The sequence below is a fragment of the Haliotis asinina genome, chromosome 15 (assembly GCF_037392515.1).
Source record: "Haliotis asinina isolate JCU_RB_2024 chromosome 15, JCU_Hal_asi_v2, whole genome shotgun sequence".
Taxonomy (NCBI): Eukaryota; Metazoa; Mollusca; class Gastropoda; order Lepetellida; family Haliotidae; genus Haliotis; species Haliotis asinina.
This window is the reverse complement of record NC_090294.1, coordinates 50,912,493-50,934,332: the sequence shown is the minus strand read 5'-3', so window position 1 is coordinate 50,934,332 and position 21,840 is coordinate 50,912,493. Positions and strand designations below refer to the sequence as shown.

Genomic DNA, 21,840 nt, shown 5'->3' with positions numbered 1-21,840 from the left:
TTTGTTACTAGACACAGCACAGCACAGCACAGCACAGTACAGCACAGCAGAGCACAGTAGAGTACAGTACAAAGCTGATGTCTCAGTAAGATCGTTGGCTCATGTATCTCATATACTGCAGATGTTCTATGCGTGGACATATTCTGTATGTATCAATACTGATGCCTTGGTGTGCCTTTTGTGTGTCTGCCTTGGAGCAGAAGTTATGCAAAGTGTCAGGTTCAGCTCCTTGTGGTGACACAATCTGGAGGCATGCTCTGATTGTGGAGGAGTGATAGATAACCTCGGGCTACATGGGTGGCTGATCAAGCTGATCACAGTCAGAGGGTACGGTGATAGGGGGATGTCTTGCTGTTCGTTGGTACAGGCTTTCCTAACCTGTCTTTGTTGTTTGTGCTGAAGCTATTCACCTTTCGTCATGTCGTGCTGTCTTTGTAGATGGAGTAGCATCATCTTGCTCAAAATGTTGTTCCCATGTGCCAGGGTTGATGTCATGCATGTCTTTGAAGTGTTTCATTTGACATTCAAGATCAACATTGAAGCTTCTTGTGGGTAGACATAGTTTGACATGCAAAGGATGTTTGATGCAGAGTGTAGATCACATGTGTTAAAGTATGGAAGTTAGAGTTATCTGCCCTTGAATCTGCAACATCTTTCCAACCATATTAACTTGGCAGTGATAACATTGATTATGATAATGCCTCTAATCTGAGGTATTAACAAATGTTTAGGACTATTTGATTTTGGATTTGGATTATCTGATTGTACCATATTATCTGATTAGGATTCTTGATTTCATGTGGTGCCACCTAGACTTCAGTTTTTGTATCTTAGGACCAAGAGTATCAGATGGTCCCAATCAGCTGCATCAGGTATTTTGTTTGGGGTTTCACATAATATCAAGAACTGGTGTCAGTTTGATTAAATTACTGTCAGACTCTATGATGTATCTGGAACGTTGAGAATGCAGCATGAAACAAGCATCAATTGTTTTCCTCATGCATGATAACACTGTGCATTGTCTGTCTTTCAGGTGCTGCCTCTCCTACTGAGGGTTAGCAAGCCTTACTCCCACTGACGTCAAAATGGTCATCATGGCAGTGTAGCATGTAGCTGGTCTACCTCCATACTGTCCAGCTGACCAGCATCTGTCCATCACCATGGAAACCAGATGAAGATACCGGAAAACACCTGTGATAACTAAGGTCTCTTCACAATTGTCACAAGTTAAGTGACAACCTGATATCGAATGTCAGTTCATAACAGTGATCTAATCACAGCTTCCATATAACTGTATATATATATAAACGATAACAACTTCTGCTGTTGTAGCCTAAAAATGTCAATGTGAAGACTAAAAGCCGAAGAAGACATGGAAGTGATGTTTCTGTGTACTGACAGTCTATACCATGTGGTGTTGGAGCACAGCTGGTGTTTGTGACATATAACACTGCAGCCAGCTTGGCAGTTTTGTGTTTTGTAAAGTGTGGTAGCTGACGACACAATGAGGATCTACCCGCGCCGTGTCTTCCGATCCATACTCATGGTGGCCATGTTGCTTTTCGTCATGCTCAATCTGCATATCCTGATGACATCTCAACCAGATGGCACAGGGGAATATGACCATCAAATCATTCTTCAAGGACACCACCGCAGTTTAGGTGAAATGCATGTGCAATTTAGACAGTTGTCAGATCAACCATATTCAAATTTACCCCAGTCTACAAGATCCAAACTTGTCATTCCACCCATCAGCGGGAACTACAACAATGCCACTATTTCAATCAATCGCAATATAGACACAGCCAACATCAGCCTCATCAAAGAGGAAATTGCCAAAATTAACAAGGCCCAAAAGATTCATAATCTCGATCGTTTCGGTTTGAACTTGGACTCCGAGAGTGTTGTGATTATTGTGCAGGTGCATGATCGCCATGACTACCTCAGGATATTGTTAGAATCATTGAAGAAAGTGCGAAACATACACAAGACATTGTTGATCATCAGCCACGATGTGTATGCAGAAGAGTTGAATAAACTGGTGGAGGGTATAGACTTTGTCCCGGTAAGTATTGGCCATGTTAGCCTGGTTGTTCACATCTAGCCCTCTCTTTGTTAGCATCAGAGACAAAATGGGGAATTCAGTAGCTAATGGTTAAACGGTTCACGCATCACACAATCCAGGTTCACTTCCCACATGGATACAATGTGTGAAGCCCATTTCAGGTGTCTCCTACTGTGATAATGCTGGAATATGGTTAATAGGTGTATTTAAATTAATGAATGAACATGGAGTAGCTGAATAGAAAGGTGGGAGCCATGAGCAGATGCTTTGTCTGATACAGGAAGTTATGTCCATTACTTGCTTTCTGTTTGCTTATTAGGAGATATTATAATGTATAGTAAGTCTCTTGTGAAGTAGAAATGCTGAAAAGTGATAAATGTCACATTACTTAACAAATGAAATGACTGTTAAGTGAACCCAAAGATTAGTTTCGCTCTCCAAGGACAGTCATTCACAGGGAACACCCAGATTTATATCTGGTAGCAAATGGAAATGAGTACTGAAATGTGTAGGGCGACACAGGTGATTAATTCCACACTGATTCTGATCAGATAGTGAAAGTCCCAAGTAAGTAGCTGGTTTACATTTCTTCAAAGTGTGGGAACTCCCAAGTAAGTAGCTCGGTAAAATTTCTTCAAAGTGTGGGAACCAGTTAATTGTTCCAAACGTTTGTTGCTTGCTGCACTATTGTGTGTCCGAGTACATTAGCAATTCGGGGTCTGATTGATGGTGACTTGCTCCAGTCAGTGTGTGAAACATGCTGAAATCAGTCCATGGGCTGATCCCAAACAGGAACACTCATGTGGAGGGCCAATGCTACCTTCTGGAGCATGGCTTGCAGATACATCAGTGCTCCCCTCTCGCCAACCTCCTTTCCCTGACCACTCACCTATCCCCAGTGACCCCAGTAATGAACACTGTTTCCCCGTATCATGGCTGTCTACACAGACTTCAACTCAGCTGTCTACCAGCTGTTTACATAAATGTTTTCTTGGAGCAGCTCTCCAGGACATTTCTACAACTGTATTGAACATGATAGATGCATGCAAAGCTCGGCCAATCAATGAGTGATAGAGTCAATTTAATGTAATAATATAACAGTAGGAAACACCAGAAATGGGCTTGACACATTCTACCCATGTGACAAATTGAACCAGGTCTTCAATGTGACTACCAAAAACTTGAACCACCAGGCTACCCCAATGCCCCTCAACCAATCAATGACCTGTGAAGGTCAAGGTGAAACTTGGTCATGTCCAAGTTGATGGACAACAACCTGACACAGTGACACAAGATCTGATATGACTGAGTTTTTAACAGTATTAAATCCAAACTGAATGACAAGCATGTTCCACATCACATGGCTTCCTTGAGTTGAGTTCTCTCGTTGTGGGTTGTGGAAGACCCATTCTAACCCATGTCTTCATGGGTTGTCTCAAAGAGCTGTGACGATATATCGTAGTATCAATAATTGGGATACTTTATCAGACAATAAATATATCAATATTTTTTGGGTAATGTGATATGTATCAGTGACCTTAAAATTGTTAACTTTCACTGTAAATTGATGGTTATGTCATATAGCATATCATGGTGTGCACTGAATTGAATCATATTGTTCCAAGATATCGTAATACATACTGTATTGTGAAATTTCTGTATTGTCACACCTCTATTGTATCATCAATAATATGATCAGAATTCACATATTGTAATGTAGTCTTATTGTCTCCATAGCATCAACACTGCTTTGGTGGACAGGCCCTTAAAAGTACATTGGTGACAAGTATTAGTTAGATGGCATGCATCATTGAAAGGTTGTTTTAGGTGACTTCTATGTGGTTACTATGGCAGGTTGTTAATTATGCTCTTTTTTCAAGGTACTTGATATTACGTTTTATACATCCATTGCCGGGTATCAGGTGTTACATATCAAGTGCTGAGCAGGTGTGGAACTCTCTATGTGTCACTTCCAAAAGTCTGTGTTTGAGGTCTCACTGCAGTCGGTCTGTGATTGAAGTCTCACTGCAGTCTGTCTGTGATTGAAGTCTCACTGCAGTCTGTCTCTCCTTATTTCAGGTCATGCAGATATTCTTCCCTTTTTCTCAACAAATATATCAGACAGGGTTTCCATCAGAGCACCCCAATGACTGCCCCAGAGACATTAAAAAGGACCAGTAAGTACTTTACATCCCTTCAGTAATAGAGCTGCAAAGAATCCATTTCAGGTGAATTTGATACATGAATACTAGGTAACTAGTTCAATAACAAGTTAGCAATTAATATATGATTCATTATTACCCTTAAGATAAATTTGTTGAAATCCGATTGGTTAATAGCCAAAGCATAGGTGGATGTAGGTGGATTTGCCAGGTTGTGGGAACCGTACACCCCATCAAATCTGTCATGTGCCACACTACATGGCTTGTACGAATGACCTTGACATTAGATGAAATGCGGCTACCAAACGTCCGATTGCTTCAAAATTTCAGAGTTGACGTTTATAATTATCAGTATAAACAGCAATACAATTGTTGCCGTAATATCTTATTTGTTTGTGTCAATAAATGTATCCAAACAAAAAATATGTTTCTGTATTTCACTTGTCGTTTAATATAACCTCAAATGTGATCATAAACTAAGCCATCTCGAGTTATCTCCGATTATGATCGTTCAGGAAATAGTTCATGGCGAAATGTTTTGCATCTCATTCTACCGAATGTTGATTATTGTTGTTTAAAGATTAACTTATTTACAAGATCTTAAGGGTAATAAATTCATCACACAATCTTTTGAAAGGTGTACAGGTCTGTAAGACCCTTGTAAATTGCATATTTCCTTAGACGCTGGAAACTCCAGCATGTGGTATATGCAGTTTATAGCTCGGCACTCGTACATTAATTAAATGTTCTTGTTCTTGCAGAGCTTTAAAACGCAAGTGTAACAACGCAGCTCACCCAGACAAGTACGGCCACTACCGGGAAGCCAAGTACTGCCAGGCCAAACACCACTGGATATGGAAGGTAGGTGACAACCTGTATTTGAGCTTCAGTAACCCGTGCATGTCGTAAGAGACGACTAACATAATCGGGTGGTCAGGCTCCCTGACTTGGTTGACACATGTCATTGTATCGCAGTTGCATAGATTGATGCCCACGCCATTCATCACTGGATTGTCTGGTCCATTGATGCCCATTCCGTTCATCACTGGATTGTCTGGTCCAGACTTGATTCTTTACAAACCACCACCACATAGCTAGAATGTAACTGACTGTGGCATAAAACTAAACTCACTACACCAGACTGTAAACCCAATCTAAGGAGTTTAATGTCATACTAGAGAATATTTGGCTGATATGACGACGTGCATGTTGTATGTGTGGCTGCTTGTCCTAGCTCACTGAGATACCATGACACAGTTAGGCATGAATACCCCTCTCATTATGCTGACTCCTAGCCGACCAGTCCTTATTGTACCCATTAATGTGTGCCAGACCGCAAGTACCATTTTTTAACGTCTTTTGGTATGGCGCAGTATGGGATCGAACCCTCAACCCTCTCGCTCTACAGGCTGACACTCTAACCACCAACCACAATCCGAAGATCTAGTGGGTAGGATTACAGACTACCAGATTTATCTACACCAATCAGTTCCAGTGCAAACAGGCAGTGTTTGTGAAGGTGTTATTGTGGTGATCACTGTATGGTGTAAAGGAGAGTATTGTATATAATTTCATGTGCAGCAGGTCCAATACTTTCATCACTGATATGCTCATATGATTTAACAGCTGTAATTATCATGATGGAGAGAGAATTTGTTTGACAACTGTACCTCTGAACACTGTCACAGTGTTTGAGAAACTCTGTAGCTCTGTGGACTTACAGTGTTCATTATATATATTTGTAGCTCTGTAGACTGTCACAGTGTTCAATATACAGCTGTAGTTCTGTAGACTGATACAGTGATTAAAAAACCGCTGTAGCTCTTTAGGCTGGCAGTGTTCATTATATATATTTGTAGCTCTGTAGACTGACACAGTGTTCAATATACAGCTGTAGTTCTGTAGATTGATACAGTGATTAAGAAACCGCTGTAGCTCTTTAGGCTGGCAGTGTTCATTATATATATTTGTAGCTCTGTAGACTGTCACAGTGTTCAATATACAGCAGTAGTTCTGTAGATTGATACAGTGATTAAGAAACCGCTGTAGCTCTTTAGGCTGGCAGTGTTCAGTATACTGCTGTAGCTGTGTAGATTAAGACAGTGTTTAAGTTACAGCTGTAGCTCTGTAGACTGACAGTGTTATCCAGCTGTAGCTCTGTAGACTAAGAAACAGCTGAAGCTCTGTAGACTGACACAGTGTTGAAGAGACAGCTGTAGTTCTGTAGACTGACAGTGTTCATTATACAGCTGTAGATCCGTAGATTGATAGAATGTTGGAGAGACAGCTGAAGCTCTGTAGACTGTCACAGTGTGTAAGAAACAGCTGAAGGTCTGTAGACTGTCACAGTGTGTAAGAAACAGCTGAAGGTCTGTGGACTGTCACAGTGTGTAAGAAACAGCTGAAGGTCTGTAGACTGTCACAGTGTGTAAGAAACAGCTGAAGGTCTGTAGACTGTCACAGTGTGTAAGAAACAGCTGAAGGTCTGTAGACTGTCACAGTGTGTAAGAAACAGCTGTAGTTCTGTAGACTGTCAGAGTGTGTAAGAAACAGCTGAAGCTCTGTAGACTGTCAGAGTGTGTAAGAAACAGCTGAAGGTCTGTAGACTGTCACAGTGTGTAAGAAACAGCTGAAGGTCTGTAGACTGTCACAGTGTTGAAGAGACAGCTGTCGCTCTGTGGACTGTCAGAGTGTGTAAGAAACAGCTGAAGCTCTGTAGAGGCAGTGTTTATGAAACAGCTGTAGTTATATAGATTAAGACAGTGTTCATTAGACAGAGGGATCTAATCCATTACAGCTGTTTCCTCGAAAGACAGACATTCTCACCTGTACATTCTACTTTCTTATGTCACACAGGTGGAGATTTATGCAGGCATTCAAAGCCTGAACGCCCACGGAAAAGACTTAAATGCTCTCATCCCTGTATGTTATCCTTACATCTGATCCAAGTCTTGGCCAGCTATGATTGCTCCTGAGGGACACATGTTACCCTTAATTTGATGACAGGAAAATCCATTTGTTGAGAAAAACCAAGATCCATGGAGAATTTCTTTGAAATTTTCAAGATGGAAATGGACATAAAGGTTGCTCTTTAGGCAGGAAGGATTCCCCAAGTAGCTGGCGAAATACTTCAAGTTGATTTTGACTGAGGAGTCTGGAAGAACGATATTCCACATGGAGACAAATAAAGTCGAAATAATGAAGAATTAATTTTGACAAAGTCTCTGCTTGTTCTTTTATACTCTCCTTTTGTAAAAAAGTAATTTTTCAGCTAATTGAGTGAAATGAACATTGGTGAATGTAAAGGGCCTTGAGAGATGAACAGATTAACTTTCTTGTATTGAACCAGGGTACTTCAAATATAGGGTGCTGTTATTTAGTCTGCAAGTGGTCTTTGTCCCATTTACTGGATTTGGTGAATGTCTTTCGAAGCAGTTACAACTGCTTGGTGAGCTCATAAATGTTAATTATCTTCAAAGTCTATTTGTGTGAGTTGATCTGTGTGTGCTGCCAAGAGACCTCATAGTCAGACTCGTCAGTCTGGAGCACTCGGTTGTCTAGTGGTCAATGCATTTATTTATCCCACCATAGACCTATGGTTGATTTTCAAGATGGGTTCAGTGCTTGCTGTGATGTAACGTAAATATGATGAAAGCTGTTATTCAGTCGTTTAGAGTAGTGAACTGCCCGACAGTCAGTGTGTTTGTTCATCCCAACACAGACCCAGGTTCGATTCTCAACCTAGGTTCAATGCTTGTTGTGATGTAGCTTGACTATTATGAATGCTACTTTTTTGGGTCAGTCTGACCATTTTACATACCCTGCATATGATGCAGTGTATTTGCTGATTGGCTATTAATATCAGAATCCGCACAGGTCCCAATTTTTTTATGTTTTTACTGACCTACAACATCCTAATTCTTTGTCATTGCTCTGCGGCCAGTGTTTGTTATGTGTTTTTGGTGGATAAAACAACAGTCATCTGTCACCAAGTGAGCAGTAATGATGCTATAAAGTACTTAATGTGTACAAACCATGCAGAACTTTTTATTCTCTTTTCAAAGGGTTATTTTAATCCTTAAAACAGTCTTGTCTTCCAATGTTCAGAATCACACTGCATCTCTTGGAACTGTCATTTGTCGTTTGTCAGTCAAAAGTGCTCAACTGCAAGTTTTGATGTCAAATGCTGTCAGCCACAAGGCTGGATGTCAAATGCTGTCAGCCACAAGGCTGGATGTCAAATGCTCTCAACCACAAGACTGGATGTCAAATGCTGTCAGCCACAAGGCTGGATGACAAATTCTGTCAGCCACAAGGCTGGATGACAAATGCTGTCAACCACAAGGCTGGATGACAAATTTTGTCAACCACAAGGCTGGATGTCAAATGCTGTCAACCACAAGGCTGGATGTCAAATGCTCACAACCACAAGGCTAAATGTCAAATGCTGTCAACCACAAGGCTGGATGTCAAATGCTCACAACCACAAGGCTGGATGTCAAATGCTCACAACCACAAGGCTGGATGTCAAAAACTCACAACCACAAGGCTGGATGTCAAATGCTGTCAACCACAAGGCTGGATGTCAAATGTCAAATGCTGTCAACCACAAGGCTGGATGTCAAATGCTCACAACCACAAGGCTGGATGACAAATGCTGTCAACCACAAGGCTGGATGACAAATGCTGTCAACCACAAGGCTGGATGTCAAATGCTGTCAACCACAAGGCTGGATGACAAATTTTGTCAACCACAAGGCTGGATGTCAAATGCTCTCAACCACAATACTACATGTCAAATACTCTCATGCTTTGGTGTTTACCATCTGTGAAATAAAGCATGAATATCAGCGCCTGCAGGATAGAGCAAACCTGAACAGTATATTCATCAAACACAGCAGTTGCTCAGGCAAACATTGCCAGTCCTGATTTCCTTTTGAATCCAGGCTTTTTATGTCAGTATATGGCGATATTTATTGATTTGAAGAGATATGTTTTGTCTTTTTAGTCAGAAAATGAGACACAGATGTGTGCCTAATTGAGCCAAACATGAAGCAAGGCAGCAGATGTTTCAAGATGGAAAACAATACAGAGCATTTCAACATGTCTTTCCACAGAGCCAAGCTGTTGGTTTCAGACAGAATATCTAATGGACAGTGACATTGTGTTGGTGCTGAATTGTTGACGGTTTGTGTGACAGCATAAAGTAAGGTCCCAGAAATTGGCATGACTTCCTTCTTGGTTGATCTCTGGCATCCCTGAAAATGTAGACTCTCTCAGATGAATGCAATAACATCATTCCACAAAGACAACCTGCCAGTCCGTAATAGCCAACAAGCTTGGATGGACAAGACACATGCCTGGTAACAGTGTCATCAAATATGGATGCCACTTCCTTCCAGTCAATCCTACCCAACTCAGCCAAATTCCACATGAATCAAAATGCTGGTTGATGTTCAGTGAAAACATTTAAGCATAACTAAAGCTCAATTGAGTTTTTGGTTGAAAGGAACAAATAGTCTTTTGATGCCTCAAGGGAAAGATGATGTGCAACTTTGTTGAATAGGAATGAAGTAGTGTGAGACATTCTTAAGTTCAATAATTTAATTCATTGAGACTCCGAGTTGTTTTTTAGACCCACTCAGCATTATTGATATCCATGCAATAAAGTATGTATTTGACTGGCAACAAAGAATGTTACACAATGGACCTGTATATCATCTTCCCTTTGTTTCCCTGTGCTGTACAATTTACCAGAAGGTTATAGTCACAGGACTTTTATCTCACTGGGTATCCATTTTCTGCAAATTTGAACAAACTCACTTGCCTAAGGTGAGACCACATGTTTCCCATGTGCTTCGGTGTTTGGCAGGACCGAGGTCCTAGAAACTCTCAGGAGTCAAACTGCCAAACACAGTCAACTGTTGTTTAAGTACAGTCAGCACTCAGTTGATGGGGCAGTCTTAGCATTTAAAGTCAGTGCATTCCTTCATGTCACTGGGCCCTTTCAATAGTTTCAGTCATTTGTCCCTTTAATATTGACGCAGGCACCTTTGTGTCACTGGAACTTTTATAGGTCACTTAATGGTATTGAATGGTATTGAACTAAAACAGACATGTTGTATGGGCAGTTTGGAGTGGTCATTGTGTTCAAGTGTGATTGACTCATCCCAGCAGATATAAGTTTGTTAATATTGATACCAGTAGCTCTTGGCAGGTACTCAATTTTCCTTAGTTTCAGTATTGACTGGCATACAAACACATAGAATCATATTGTTGTTATTGTGTTGTCATGACAACCATAAAGTAAACAAAGGCAAACAATCCCCCAAGTTGGAAGCAGTTAAAATGAATGAATAAATAATTGAAAATTAATCCTTACAGTTGTGAAATGTTTTGCGATTGTGTTGATTGTGGTCATGCAACTTATTGATCTACACACAGTTTGTGAATATTATCTGTACACGGAGATCTTCATAATAAAGAAATGTTTCACTGTCTTATAATGTTGTGTATTGGTCCATGTAAACATTGTACCTCGATGTGTATCGGGATATTGGTCCACGTAAACATTGTACCGCCATGTTTAATGCGACTTTTTTGGCTTACGTAATTGTGCTTGAACCTCCATGTGTAACAGGCTTTGTGGTACATGTCCATTGTCTCTGCTGCTGTAGATGTATTATGTTTCCACACAGTGATCACAAACAGTTTTTGTTTTGACAAATCCAGAATAAATTATGACCCTAAATTGTTGAGCTTGCTGCCATTTCCAGGTTTGCAGATTGATGTTTTTGGCTGAAGGCCATGCACTAGAGTGGGTACAGAGATGCCAACCTCTACGATTTTATTGTAGTCGCTACGAATTATAACTTCAACCTAGGCCAATGCTATTCCACTAGAAATCCTACGAAATTTGAATAAAATTCATTCCAGCGGAAATAATTTAACCATGTGACCGTAGTATCATCAATTTTTTCTCAGAATCCATCGTGATTTTGTTTATTTAGTTAACTACTAATTTTATGGTCAAACTACTAATTTTGAATGTTGAAACTACTGTTTGCAACACTTTGGGGCTGGCATCTCTGTGGGTAAAAGATCTGACCAGGAGTAATCATTACTCAAGAGTATCTCAATAGCAATGCATACATATTATTACTCTGGAAAATAGTGTTTCCGTGGCAATGTATTCCACTCACGTGATTCAACCCTGACTCCAAGGATTTGAATTGTAAAGTAAGACCTTTTGACCTCTGTGGCCTATCAGAACAGGAATGTTGACTGTGCTGGATTTTGAGTGTTGAGTATCTCAGATTCTATGTTCGTGTGCTTTGATCTAAAGATGTGAAATTTTACCCTAATCAGAACATTAGTTAGTATATCATGAGGCTAGTGGTAAGATAGCCTAGTACTTAAGATGTTTGCACGCCAAAGACCCAGGTTCAATTCCCCACATGACTACCATGTGTGCAGCCCATTTCTGGTGTCCCCTCTGTGACATTGCTGACATATTGCTAAAAGCCTTGCTGACTCAATCAGTCAGTTAATCAGTCAGTCAATCAATCAATCAAGCAACCAACCAACCAACCAATCAACCAATCAGTATGTCATGGTCTCTGTGTCAATAATCATAGTGACAGTTTGCACTTAACTGACTGTCTGAATTAGTCGATCACTGAAAATAATGTCAAATGTTTAACGCAGTTCAGTATTTCGATTTGTATTGTATGTCACCAGATTTTTAAGGTATAAAAATTACCTGCCTTTTTGATGTGCCAATGATTATTCACCTGTTTTATAGTGATTCAAAAACACATACTTCTCATGTAGTGAGAATATAACAACAAGGATATCCTCACTGTGGATATTTATTTCAGAAAATTGGAAAACAGTCCAGAAAGAGCTTTTAAAGTGTATTATAACTATTTTAAATGTGTGAAAAAGGTTGGATCTTGAATGGGCCGACGAGCAAAATAATGTCAGACAATTCAAAGTGCATGTATGTTTTTGTGTGTGTTCATCACTGGCCTCAGTCTATGAGACACTAGACCATTAGCACTTTAGGAAGAGAATAACACTCTACAGAACCACAGAAAATAACAATAAACTCTGGAGCCAAACAGTCTAGCACTTGATCTCTGTTGTCTGTCTGTTTCTGGTTGTCTAATGACAACAACATATGGTGATACATATACATCCAGAGCCCCACTGTTGACAGTATTGTGTATGGCCTCTCCATGTTCATCACGATCAATAAATCTTTGAGGTCAACTGACATGGGTCAAATCAATCATGATCCCCCTGTATGACCCACCCAGAGGCTACCTGAGACACAGTGTAGTTCATTCGAAGGTGTGGTAGAGATACCTGGTAATAGTGGATGTAGAGCTTTGCCTTGTAACATATGGCTGTGTCATTTTTATTGAAGTTGGTTTAGAATTGATCCCGAGCAATGTCCTATGACAGGTGTCAGTAAATATGAGTTGTGATTAACTGCCTATATACTCTGGCTTAACGGATTGTTGTCTGAACGGGTACACCAGATATGTGGAATGCAGAAACACACCCAATCTAAAATCATAATACAGAAAGGTACCCTTGGACAATTCTGGTGAAGCTCAAGGGTAGAACAGGCCTTCAGCAACCTATGCTTGCCATAAAAGGCAGCTGTGCTTGTTGTAAGAGGTGACTAACAGGATTGGGTGGTCAGGCTTGCTAACTTGGTTGACACGTGTCATTGGTTCCCAGTTGGATGTTTGTGCTGTTGATCACAGAATTGTCTTGTCCATACTCAATTATTTACAGATGCCTACGTATAGGTGGAATATTGCTGAGTGTTGCACAAAACTAAACTCACTCAATCATTCACTTCATTCCGCAACTGTCATACTATTGTACGAGATGCATTTGATTGCATTCTGGTAGCAGCGACCACACACAATGATGAATATTTCACAATACCACTTACTTTCAGGTGTTCAGGAACAATTATGCACAGTTTGGGTTTGGGGCTGAAGAATATCGGCCTGTCTTAGTGTGGATTCAAATCCTTGAATTATTTATTATTTATTAGTTTTTTATTTTTCTTGACTTGCTTGCACCATACCCTGGATTTAGCCAAAGTGGTAAATGTCTTAGGTCTGCATCACCTGGGGATTTCTTCAACAGAAGTAGGGGATATTCCATTTTCCAAGCATACCAGTAGCCTATGCCAATACTTATAGGAAAAAGTATACATCCATACAGATGAAACATTTCCAAAGGAATGGAATAAATTGTCACATTTTCCCTTAATTTCTCTTCATCATCAGTTTCCATCTTGTCTTCATCATTTGCATGTTATCAGTCTTGTAAATGCACATATCCACTATTTACCTAATGGCATATTACTGAACTACATTAGCGTGTCACTGTCCACAAGCCTGTACTAACACCTCATCAGTGAACAACACTCTACCACAAGACACTGCACACCACTACAGGACACTATATGACATGACACACTACACCAGTGTACAACACTCCACCACAAAACAGGACACCACTGCAGGACACTATATGACATGACACACCACACCAGTGTACAACACTCTACCACAAAACACAGGACACCACTGCAGGACACTATATGACATGACACACCACACCACTGTACAACACTCTACCACAAAACACAGGACACCACTACAGGACAATATAAAGTAAAGTTCACTTATAACGTACACGCTTACAATGAATTGCCGGTTACAACGAACAAATTCAGAAGTCCCGACTGCTTTCCTATATATTGTTATGAATTAACTACCGTATACACCGAACACTGATAGTACGAATTATCTGTTACAACAAACAAATTGACGGGTCCCTCTGTGCTATTTCACTCGTTAATTGACGTGTTTACAACGAACAGCTGATCCGAATCCACTCGCGTGTCATCTCACGTGTCACCAATTAGCTTGTGAAAACAAACAGGCTTCCTCACATGGGATCAAGGGGATAATAAAATAAACTTACCTGTGAATTTTTATCATTCATTTAATCTTGTTAATCTTGTTGACATTGTCAAGGCATAAATAGCGATCTGGTAAACGTAAAGCTCTAGATCTCGACACAAAATACCAAATCATCCAAGCTGTAGATGCAGGCGGTAAATCCAAGACTGACATTGCAGCAGACTTGGACATACAGATTTCAAGGCCAATCAGTCGTGGTTAGAGAGATTTAAGAAGCGACGAGGGATATGTTCAGCCATGACACACGGAGAAAGCTCGTCTGTTGACAGCAAGTCAGTTGATGATTGGCTGACGTCACAGAAGCACAAAATTACCGATTTTGTTAAAAATGCATAATAAAATACATGATCGATGATGAAGTGAATGATCCATGACAATTATATGTTCGATGGTTTTGTCTTATTTTATTTTCTTTGTGAACATGATCTTGTCTGCAACCAGTGGCGTGGTGACGATTCTTGGTAATTTCCGCATATTCACGAACATTCCCGAATCGCTTAGAACAAACTTCGCTTACAACGAACTGAAAACAACAGTCCCTTTGACTTCGTTATAAACCAATATTACTGTAACATGACACACACCACTGTACTACTCTACCACAAGATATAGGACAAATAAAATTATGTTACATCATACACCAGACCACACATTGATACATTTTAATAACATCCATCCCCTCTCTATCTACAGTTTCTCACCACTCAGTTGATATCACCTATCAGTCATCAGCTATTTGTAATGTGATACTCTATTTGCATCACCTGTTGCCCGTGTTACTTGTTGTAGAGCCACAGCCTGAAGTTAAGCATTATGTCTTGCATGTGTCCCACAGCTGGGACCACGACATGATCCTCTTGTCAGGTGTCCACTACTCAGACTCCTCAATGACAGGCAGGTGCTCTTTTAGTCCATTAGACTGAAACCAAACCTATTCTTGACTGGTTGTGTTACCCTGCGATTGATCAATCATGACGATTGATCATTTCCTATTCAGTGAGCCTGTGAATGGGTCAGTGTATGTCATTGTAATCACAAATATTCAAGTGATATCACAAACAAGGAAATGATTGAACCTGTAGACTGCTGTGACTGCTGGGAGTAGAAGCAGTGGTCCTGACCATGAACATGGCTGTACCAGGATTATGTAGTCCACATGCAAGATTTGCATCACCTCAGGGTTTTTACATGAGGCTGCCACTCTTTGACATAGTGGGAAAGCTTTCCAGTGCAATGTTGAAACCCGCTCACTCAATCAATCCTGTTTCATTCATATGCTCATTGACACACAAAGACACGCAATGTTTACTTCCATTTCCACAATGATAATTTTTTTCCCTCCCAGATTCTTATGCAGTGTTAACCTCCATCCAGTCACAGATAGTTATACAGTGTTAACTTCCATCTAGTCACAGATAGTTATATAGTGTTAACCTCCATCACAGACACAATGATAATTTTTGCCCTCACAGGTACTTATACAGTGTTAACCTCCATCCTGTCACAGATAGTTATACAGTCTTAACCTCCATCCTGTCACAGATAGTTACGTAGTGTTAACCTACATCCTGTCACAGATAGCTATACAGTCTTAACCTCCATCCAGTTACAGATAGTTATACAGTCTTAACCTCCATCCTGTCACAGATAGTTACGTAGTGTTAACCTACATCCTGTCACAGATACCTATACAGTCTTAACCTCCATCCAGTTACAGATAGTTATACAGTCTTAACCTCCATCCTGTCACAGATAGTTACGTAGTGTTAACCTACATCCTGTCACAGATACCTATACAGTCTTAACCTCCATCCAGTTACAGATAGTTATACAGTCGTAACCTCCATCCAGTCACAGATAGTTACGTAGTGTTAACCTACATCCTGTCACAGATAGCTATACAGTCTTAACCTCCATCCAGTTACAGATAGTTATACAGTCTTAACCTCCATCCTGTCACAGATAGTTAAGTAGTGTTAGCCTACATCCTGTCACAGATAGCTATACAGTCTTAACCTCCATCCAGTTACAGATAGTTATACGGTCGTAACCTCCATCCAGTCACAGATAGTTATACAGTCTTAACCATCCAGTCACAGATATGTTTATACAGTGTTAACTTCCATCCAGTCACAGATAGTTATACAGTCTTAACCTCCATCCAGTCACAGATACTTAACTCAGTGCTACCTTCCATTCAGTCAAAAATAGTTATACAACGTTAACTTCCATCTCCTCACAGATATAGTTACGTTATGCAGTGCTACAAAAGTAGATAATGCACATAAACTGTGATGTTAAAGACACAGCCTTCCACTCAAGCACCAACAGTGAAGAGTCAGATTACTAAGACCATCAGTGAATGTCACATTTCTTGCTCTATCCTTCCAGTGCTGTGAGCTGGGATGTAAGTCAATGTCTGTCATTCCTTCTATAGCAATTAACGACAGATAGTGATTTTGTTGTGTCTTCAGGCTTTTATACAAACACTGCAAGCAGTTCAGTGTGTTATGACAACATTTAGGAAATAGATTTTACCCAGAATGGAGATTTACATTATGAGAGGATTAATGGAACCTGTTGGAAATCAGCCTGTACGTCTTACCTGCTGTGTTTACTCAACACTCCGATGTCATACCTGTGTGTTTAGGGAATTCTTTTTATGTGTTATACGTGTTGTTGACTAGTCATGCTTTCTTTGATGTTTTTTCTCTTGTTGGTAGAATTAAAAGGTTAGCAAATTTGTGTTTAATTTATGTCAAGGTCTGTATTTACACTCATCTACATTTGTGACAGATTAGCAACCTAGGGTTTTGTTTAGAAAAAAATCAACTCAAACTTCATATTTTTTCTGAACCCTGTGACATTTTGTAATTGAAATGAATGTCATGAAATGTAGAGGTTTTGCTGCAATGTGTGAAGTATAGACTGACAGAGAGGCTGTACAAGCTGCCCTTGAGCTTAGGGGGAAGTGTCATGCGTAATCCAGCTTGTAGAACAGCCAGGGAATGTATGTATTGATTGGATTTGGGTAGCATGTGCTTAAAGTGAAGTCAGTGTTGAAAGTAGCCAAATATTACCTAGTCTTTGGAGAGATGACAAGACGTTGCTAAATGCACCAATGTAGTGTTCCAGATACACACTATCTTAAAGTAGAGATTTAGTGCTCCAGACACACTATGTCCTATGGAATGTACTGTCAGTTTAACATTTTAGCACTAATGTATCTCCTGAGATTGCCACTAATATTGAAAGTGACCAAATATGGTCAGCTGTGTTGTTGAAGTAATGATGGTATGAAGCCGTTACATAAACAGTTGCTGTGAGAACACCTCAGCCACTAGGGAACAGTGCTAGTTCTGCCTCAACAGTGCAGTTATCATGGAAGGGCAAAACCATCATAATGGCAATTCAAAATAATCTCCCATCGATAGGGGAACAGAAACATAACTGTGCATTTGTTATCCTGTTCTTCATGAAGGTGTAAAAGGTTGTGTAGTTGTTACAAGGACAAACTGTTATGACTGAATTCTCTGTTGTGTGTTGGTTATGTCAGCGTATGCATTTGATTCAAACTGTTGGTCATTGGTTTACCTGTTATTGGCTTGTGTGAAGGCCAGGTCAAAGTGTTTATTCTTCACACCCCTTTGAGTGGCTCAAAGCCATTTGTTCTCATGACTGGACTACAAGGATGGAGGAGACAGTGGTGAACCAGGTGTCATGTTGTTACTGAGGGCATAAAACACAATACACTCACTCACTCAGTATAATTCTTGCCCAAGGTTTGTATTTATGGACAGTGACTAGTACCATCCCAGGATACATGGCAACAAGCTACTGGTCACTTTGGCAACACACTATTTGCAAAATCTCACAACAGTATCATGGCAAGGGATACCAAAACTGAGCATCAAACATAGTACCTATGACAGGAATCAAACACAGATCTTTGGCATGATGAGCAAACGCTTTAACCACTAGGCAACCCCAATGACCATCACTACTGATGCTGAACTGACGATGGCGAAATGGCGAGACTCCTATAGATTTTATGTCACCCCGAGTGTCTGGTGTAGCAATCATGAAGCTGTCTGTGTCTGATAACGACAGGGGTATACAGTGGCAATAGATAACTTGCTGATCCTCAATTGATTTTGATTTCCAGGTATTCTCTGGAACTGAAATGAATCTGATGTGTCCACTTGTCTGAATCATGGCAAGAGACATCTTCAACATACAGGCCATTCACTGACAGTAGATTTAAATCCCAGACACACCATAGTTCCTCTTCTCAGTTTGTCTGCACAGTTATACCTACTCTGGTGTTTTCTCAAGCATTGTCAGCTGCTTAAATTTGCTTCATTTTGAGATTACTCCTCTCAAAGGAATTGCCACGTTCCTCACAGTCATCTTCTGTCTGGTTGTCGGGTTGCCATTGATCTTGAACTTTGGTGAATTTAGTGATGTCATTGAAAAATACTGTCAGTCAGGGACGTTCTCATTTCCTTAATCTTATGTCAGGATTTATTCAGATGAACAATGAAATTGTTATACTTGAGTCAAAATGAAGTGCTATCATCGGTTCAGGTTTCTCAAATGTGGGTTTAAGAGTCAGTTCTATTCTAATTGCTGTCTTGGTGCATTTAACAGTTTTGTTGAATATGGTAACAACATGCTGTCATGCATCATGGTTACTGGTTAAATATGTTAATGATGCAAGATCCAAGTGATATACTGACTGCTGGCAGTTGATAATCTGCGGCAGTGGAAATGAAAGATCAAATTTGACTGGCATGTAAGGTTCTATTAAAATAATGAGATTGATTTATCAGTGAGGGAGGGAAATGTCATAGTGGTCAGAGTTAAGTCATTGGGAATGTTTATCGCAGCTTTTCACAAGTTAAATCCTTCCTACAGCTCATTAATGAAGTTGTGAACAAAATCAATATGGCAGCTTTTGACGTCTAGCTGCAGTAGACTCGCCTACATCCAGCCAATACTCGGGTTAAAGCTGACCAACTTTCTAAGTATGGGAAGTCTAACGTTGTGTTTAGAGTAATAATTGGATGTGACAGAGAGGATGTCCATGAAATATCTAATCCAGTCATTGTGGGACTAGCCAACCTAGTCATCCATAGGACCAGCCAGTGTATCCAGTGTAGTCCTTGAGGAGACCATCTAGTCCAGTCATTGTGGGACTAGCCAACCTAGTCATCCATAGGACCAGTCCGTATATCCAATGTAGTCCTTGAAGGGACCATCCAGTCCAGTCATTGTGGGACTAGCCAACCTAGTCAGCCAGAGGACTAGCCAGTCAGGTTGTTGGCAGACTAGCCAATCTAGCCATTGGGGAACCGTCCAAACAAACCATTGGGATACCATCCATTTTAGTCTTTGGTAAACCGTCCAAACTAGCCTTTGGGGAACCATCCAATCTAGCCATTTGGCAACTAGCTAATCAGTTCTTTACCATGTAGTTCAGGGCAGAGGGTTTCACCCAGTCTACCTGCATCACTATTGACTTTCTCTCCACATCAGTGACACATCATGGTATAAGTCACTCACTCACTCATTCACTCACTCACTCACTCAGCACACACCCACCCACCACACTGTCTTTCACTCACTCAGCTCTCTCTTTCTCACTCACTCACCCTCCCACCACCCACTCTCTTTCACTCTCACTCACTGACTCACTGATCACTGTCACCACATTCCTTCTCTGCTTCTAGCCAGAGTTCCTTCATTGAACTCACTTTGCAATGACACTGTGAAAATGTTCTCATAACACCATACAGTGAACAATAGAGGAGAATGCTCATGTTATTTTCCTGTAGTGAATTATTCATTGTCTGCTGAATCTAAGCTTGTTACTGAACATAACGGTGTAGGCACCAACCGCAGATCTCAACAAGAAATCTGAAATAGGTCTTCATCAGTGGTAACCAGCAGGATACTACTGCTGTTGGTGGTGTCTTCTACATATGGGCAATTTGCAGTAGGCTATGACACAAGGTCAGCTGTTTCTGTTAGCATTTGATGTATCATCTTCTGTAAGGGGTGACAGAGTAGCCTATTGGTTAAAGCATTTGAAAGTCAGACCATTTAAGGCCCCGGTTCAATTCCCCACATGGATACAATCAATCTGTGAAGCCTATTTCTGGTGTCCACCGTCATTATACTGCTGGAAAGTTGCTTAATGTGTTGTAAAACTAAACTCACTCACTCCTCTTTAGTGTTTCTGTAACTGTAGCACAATTTCATAATTTATTCATAGGTTCTTTGAGAAGCATTTCTATTAAGGTGTTAAATTGTTAGTAAAATATGTATCAGTGTATGCAGGGTAGTCTGTATTTTGTAACATAAGACAGCCACTTTGAGATTTGATGTTAAAGTGATGTTCATTTGTTTCAAGTGTAAAACCTGCTTAGATAGTATATTGAAAAAGATTTTGAAGACTGTTCTGTTATGGTTGACAGGGCAGACTGATAGATCTCCTAAACGTATATAGATTGTGTGTGCTCATGTGTGTACTGTGAATAATTTATTGTTGCTAGAACTGATTGCTATATGCTGTTTTATGCGCATGGATGGTTTCAGGGAATCAGACAACTGAACATAGATGCCTTGTTTATCATAAAGCCAAACGCTGGAGGTTAAGTAGGTGCTTAAACACACCTCTGGGCAACAACTCCGAGATATGATCCATTGTAACGGCACGGTCACATGGGACAGATTTGAACTTAAGTCATCAGCTGTATGTTGTGGTCTCTAATAGGAGAATTTTATTTTATTTTATTTTTTATTTTATTTATTTTTTTTTTTTTTAATCATCTTTATTTCCACAGTTTACATGATACATGTGTGGTACATTCAGGTATATGTCCAGGAAGGCATAAGTAGTTACACAGTGTATATTTGCTTACAAAGATACTTGCTTGCTATACCTTTAACACACTTTCACAAATCCAAATCATGAAATAGATACACACTCCATTCAAACAAATGATTATTGCAAATGCGCTTATGATATATTGTCTGGGTTATTGCACCTGAATAGAATATGAAAAGATGACGAGAAGGTGAAGAACTCGCTATTGCTACATGTAGAATATGCATTGTATTTTGTGATTTCATAGTATTTTGCTATCTCCCTTACTACATGGTTAAAATATGGAACTTGTTGTTTTGTTTTGTGTGTATATATTACCTGTTTCACTACATGAGATATTGCATTTAAAGAGTTATTGTTTCTCCCTTTAAACCTGAGTAAAATATTTTCTGGTTTAAACTCAATTTTTCCGTCTAATAGGAGAAATGAGAAATGACAGGGTTCAAGGAGTGGTGACATACAGGGGACTGACAGGTGAAATGACAGGGTTCAAAAAGCTGTGATACAGAGTGACTGACAGGTGAAATGACAGGGTTCAAAAAGCTGTGATGCAGAGTGACTGACAGGTGAAATGACAGGGTTCAAAAAGCTGTGATACAGAGTGACTGACAGGTGAAATGACAGGGTTCAAACACCTGTGATACAGAGTGACTGACAGGTGAAATGACAGGGTTCAAACACCTGTGATACAGAGTGACTGACAGG

At 40.1% G+C, this 21,840-nt stretch overlaps 1 protein-coding gene across 3 annotated transcripts in view; it reads left to right on the top strand.

Annotated features, from left to right (window-relative positions):
• The window catches only part of LOC137265498 (alpha-1,6-mannosyl-glycoprotein 2-beta-N-acetylglucosaminyltransferase-like), an 83,821-nt gene that overhangs the window by 47,830 nt on the left and 14,151 nt on the right, over nucleotides 1-21,840 (top strand). For all 3 annotated transcript variants that reach the window (XR_010954933.1, XM_067800913.1, XM_067800914.1), the window contains exons 2-4: nucleotides 1,034-2,065; nucleotides 4,145-4,242; nucleotides 4,989-5,088. Coding sequence is in view for 2 of the 3 variants with exons in the window: in XM_067800913.1 (XP_067657014.1) it covers nucleotides 1,505-2,065; nucleotides 4,145-4,242; nucleotides 4,989-5,088 (759 nt within the window). In the remaining variant the exon portion in view is untranslated. The remainder of the gene's footprint in view (nucleotides 1-1,033; nucleotides 2,066-4,144; nucleotides 4,243-4,988; nucleotides 5,089-21,840) is intronic.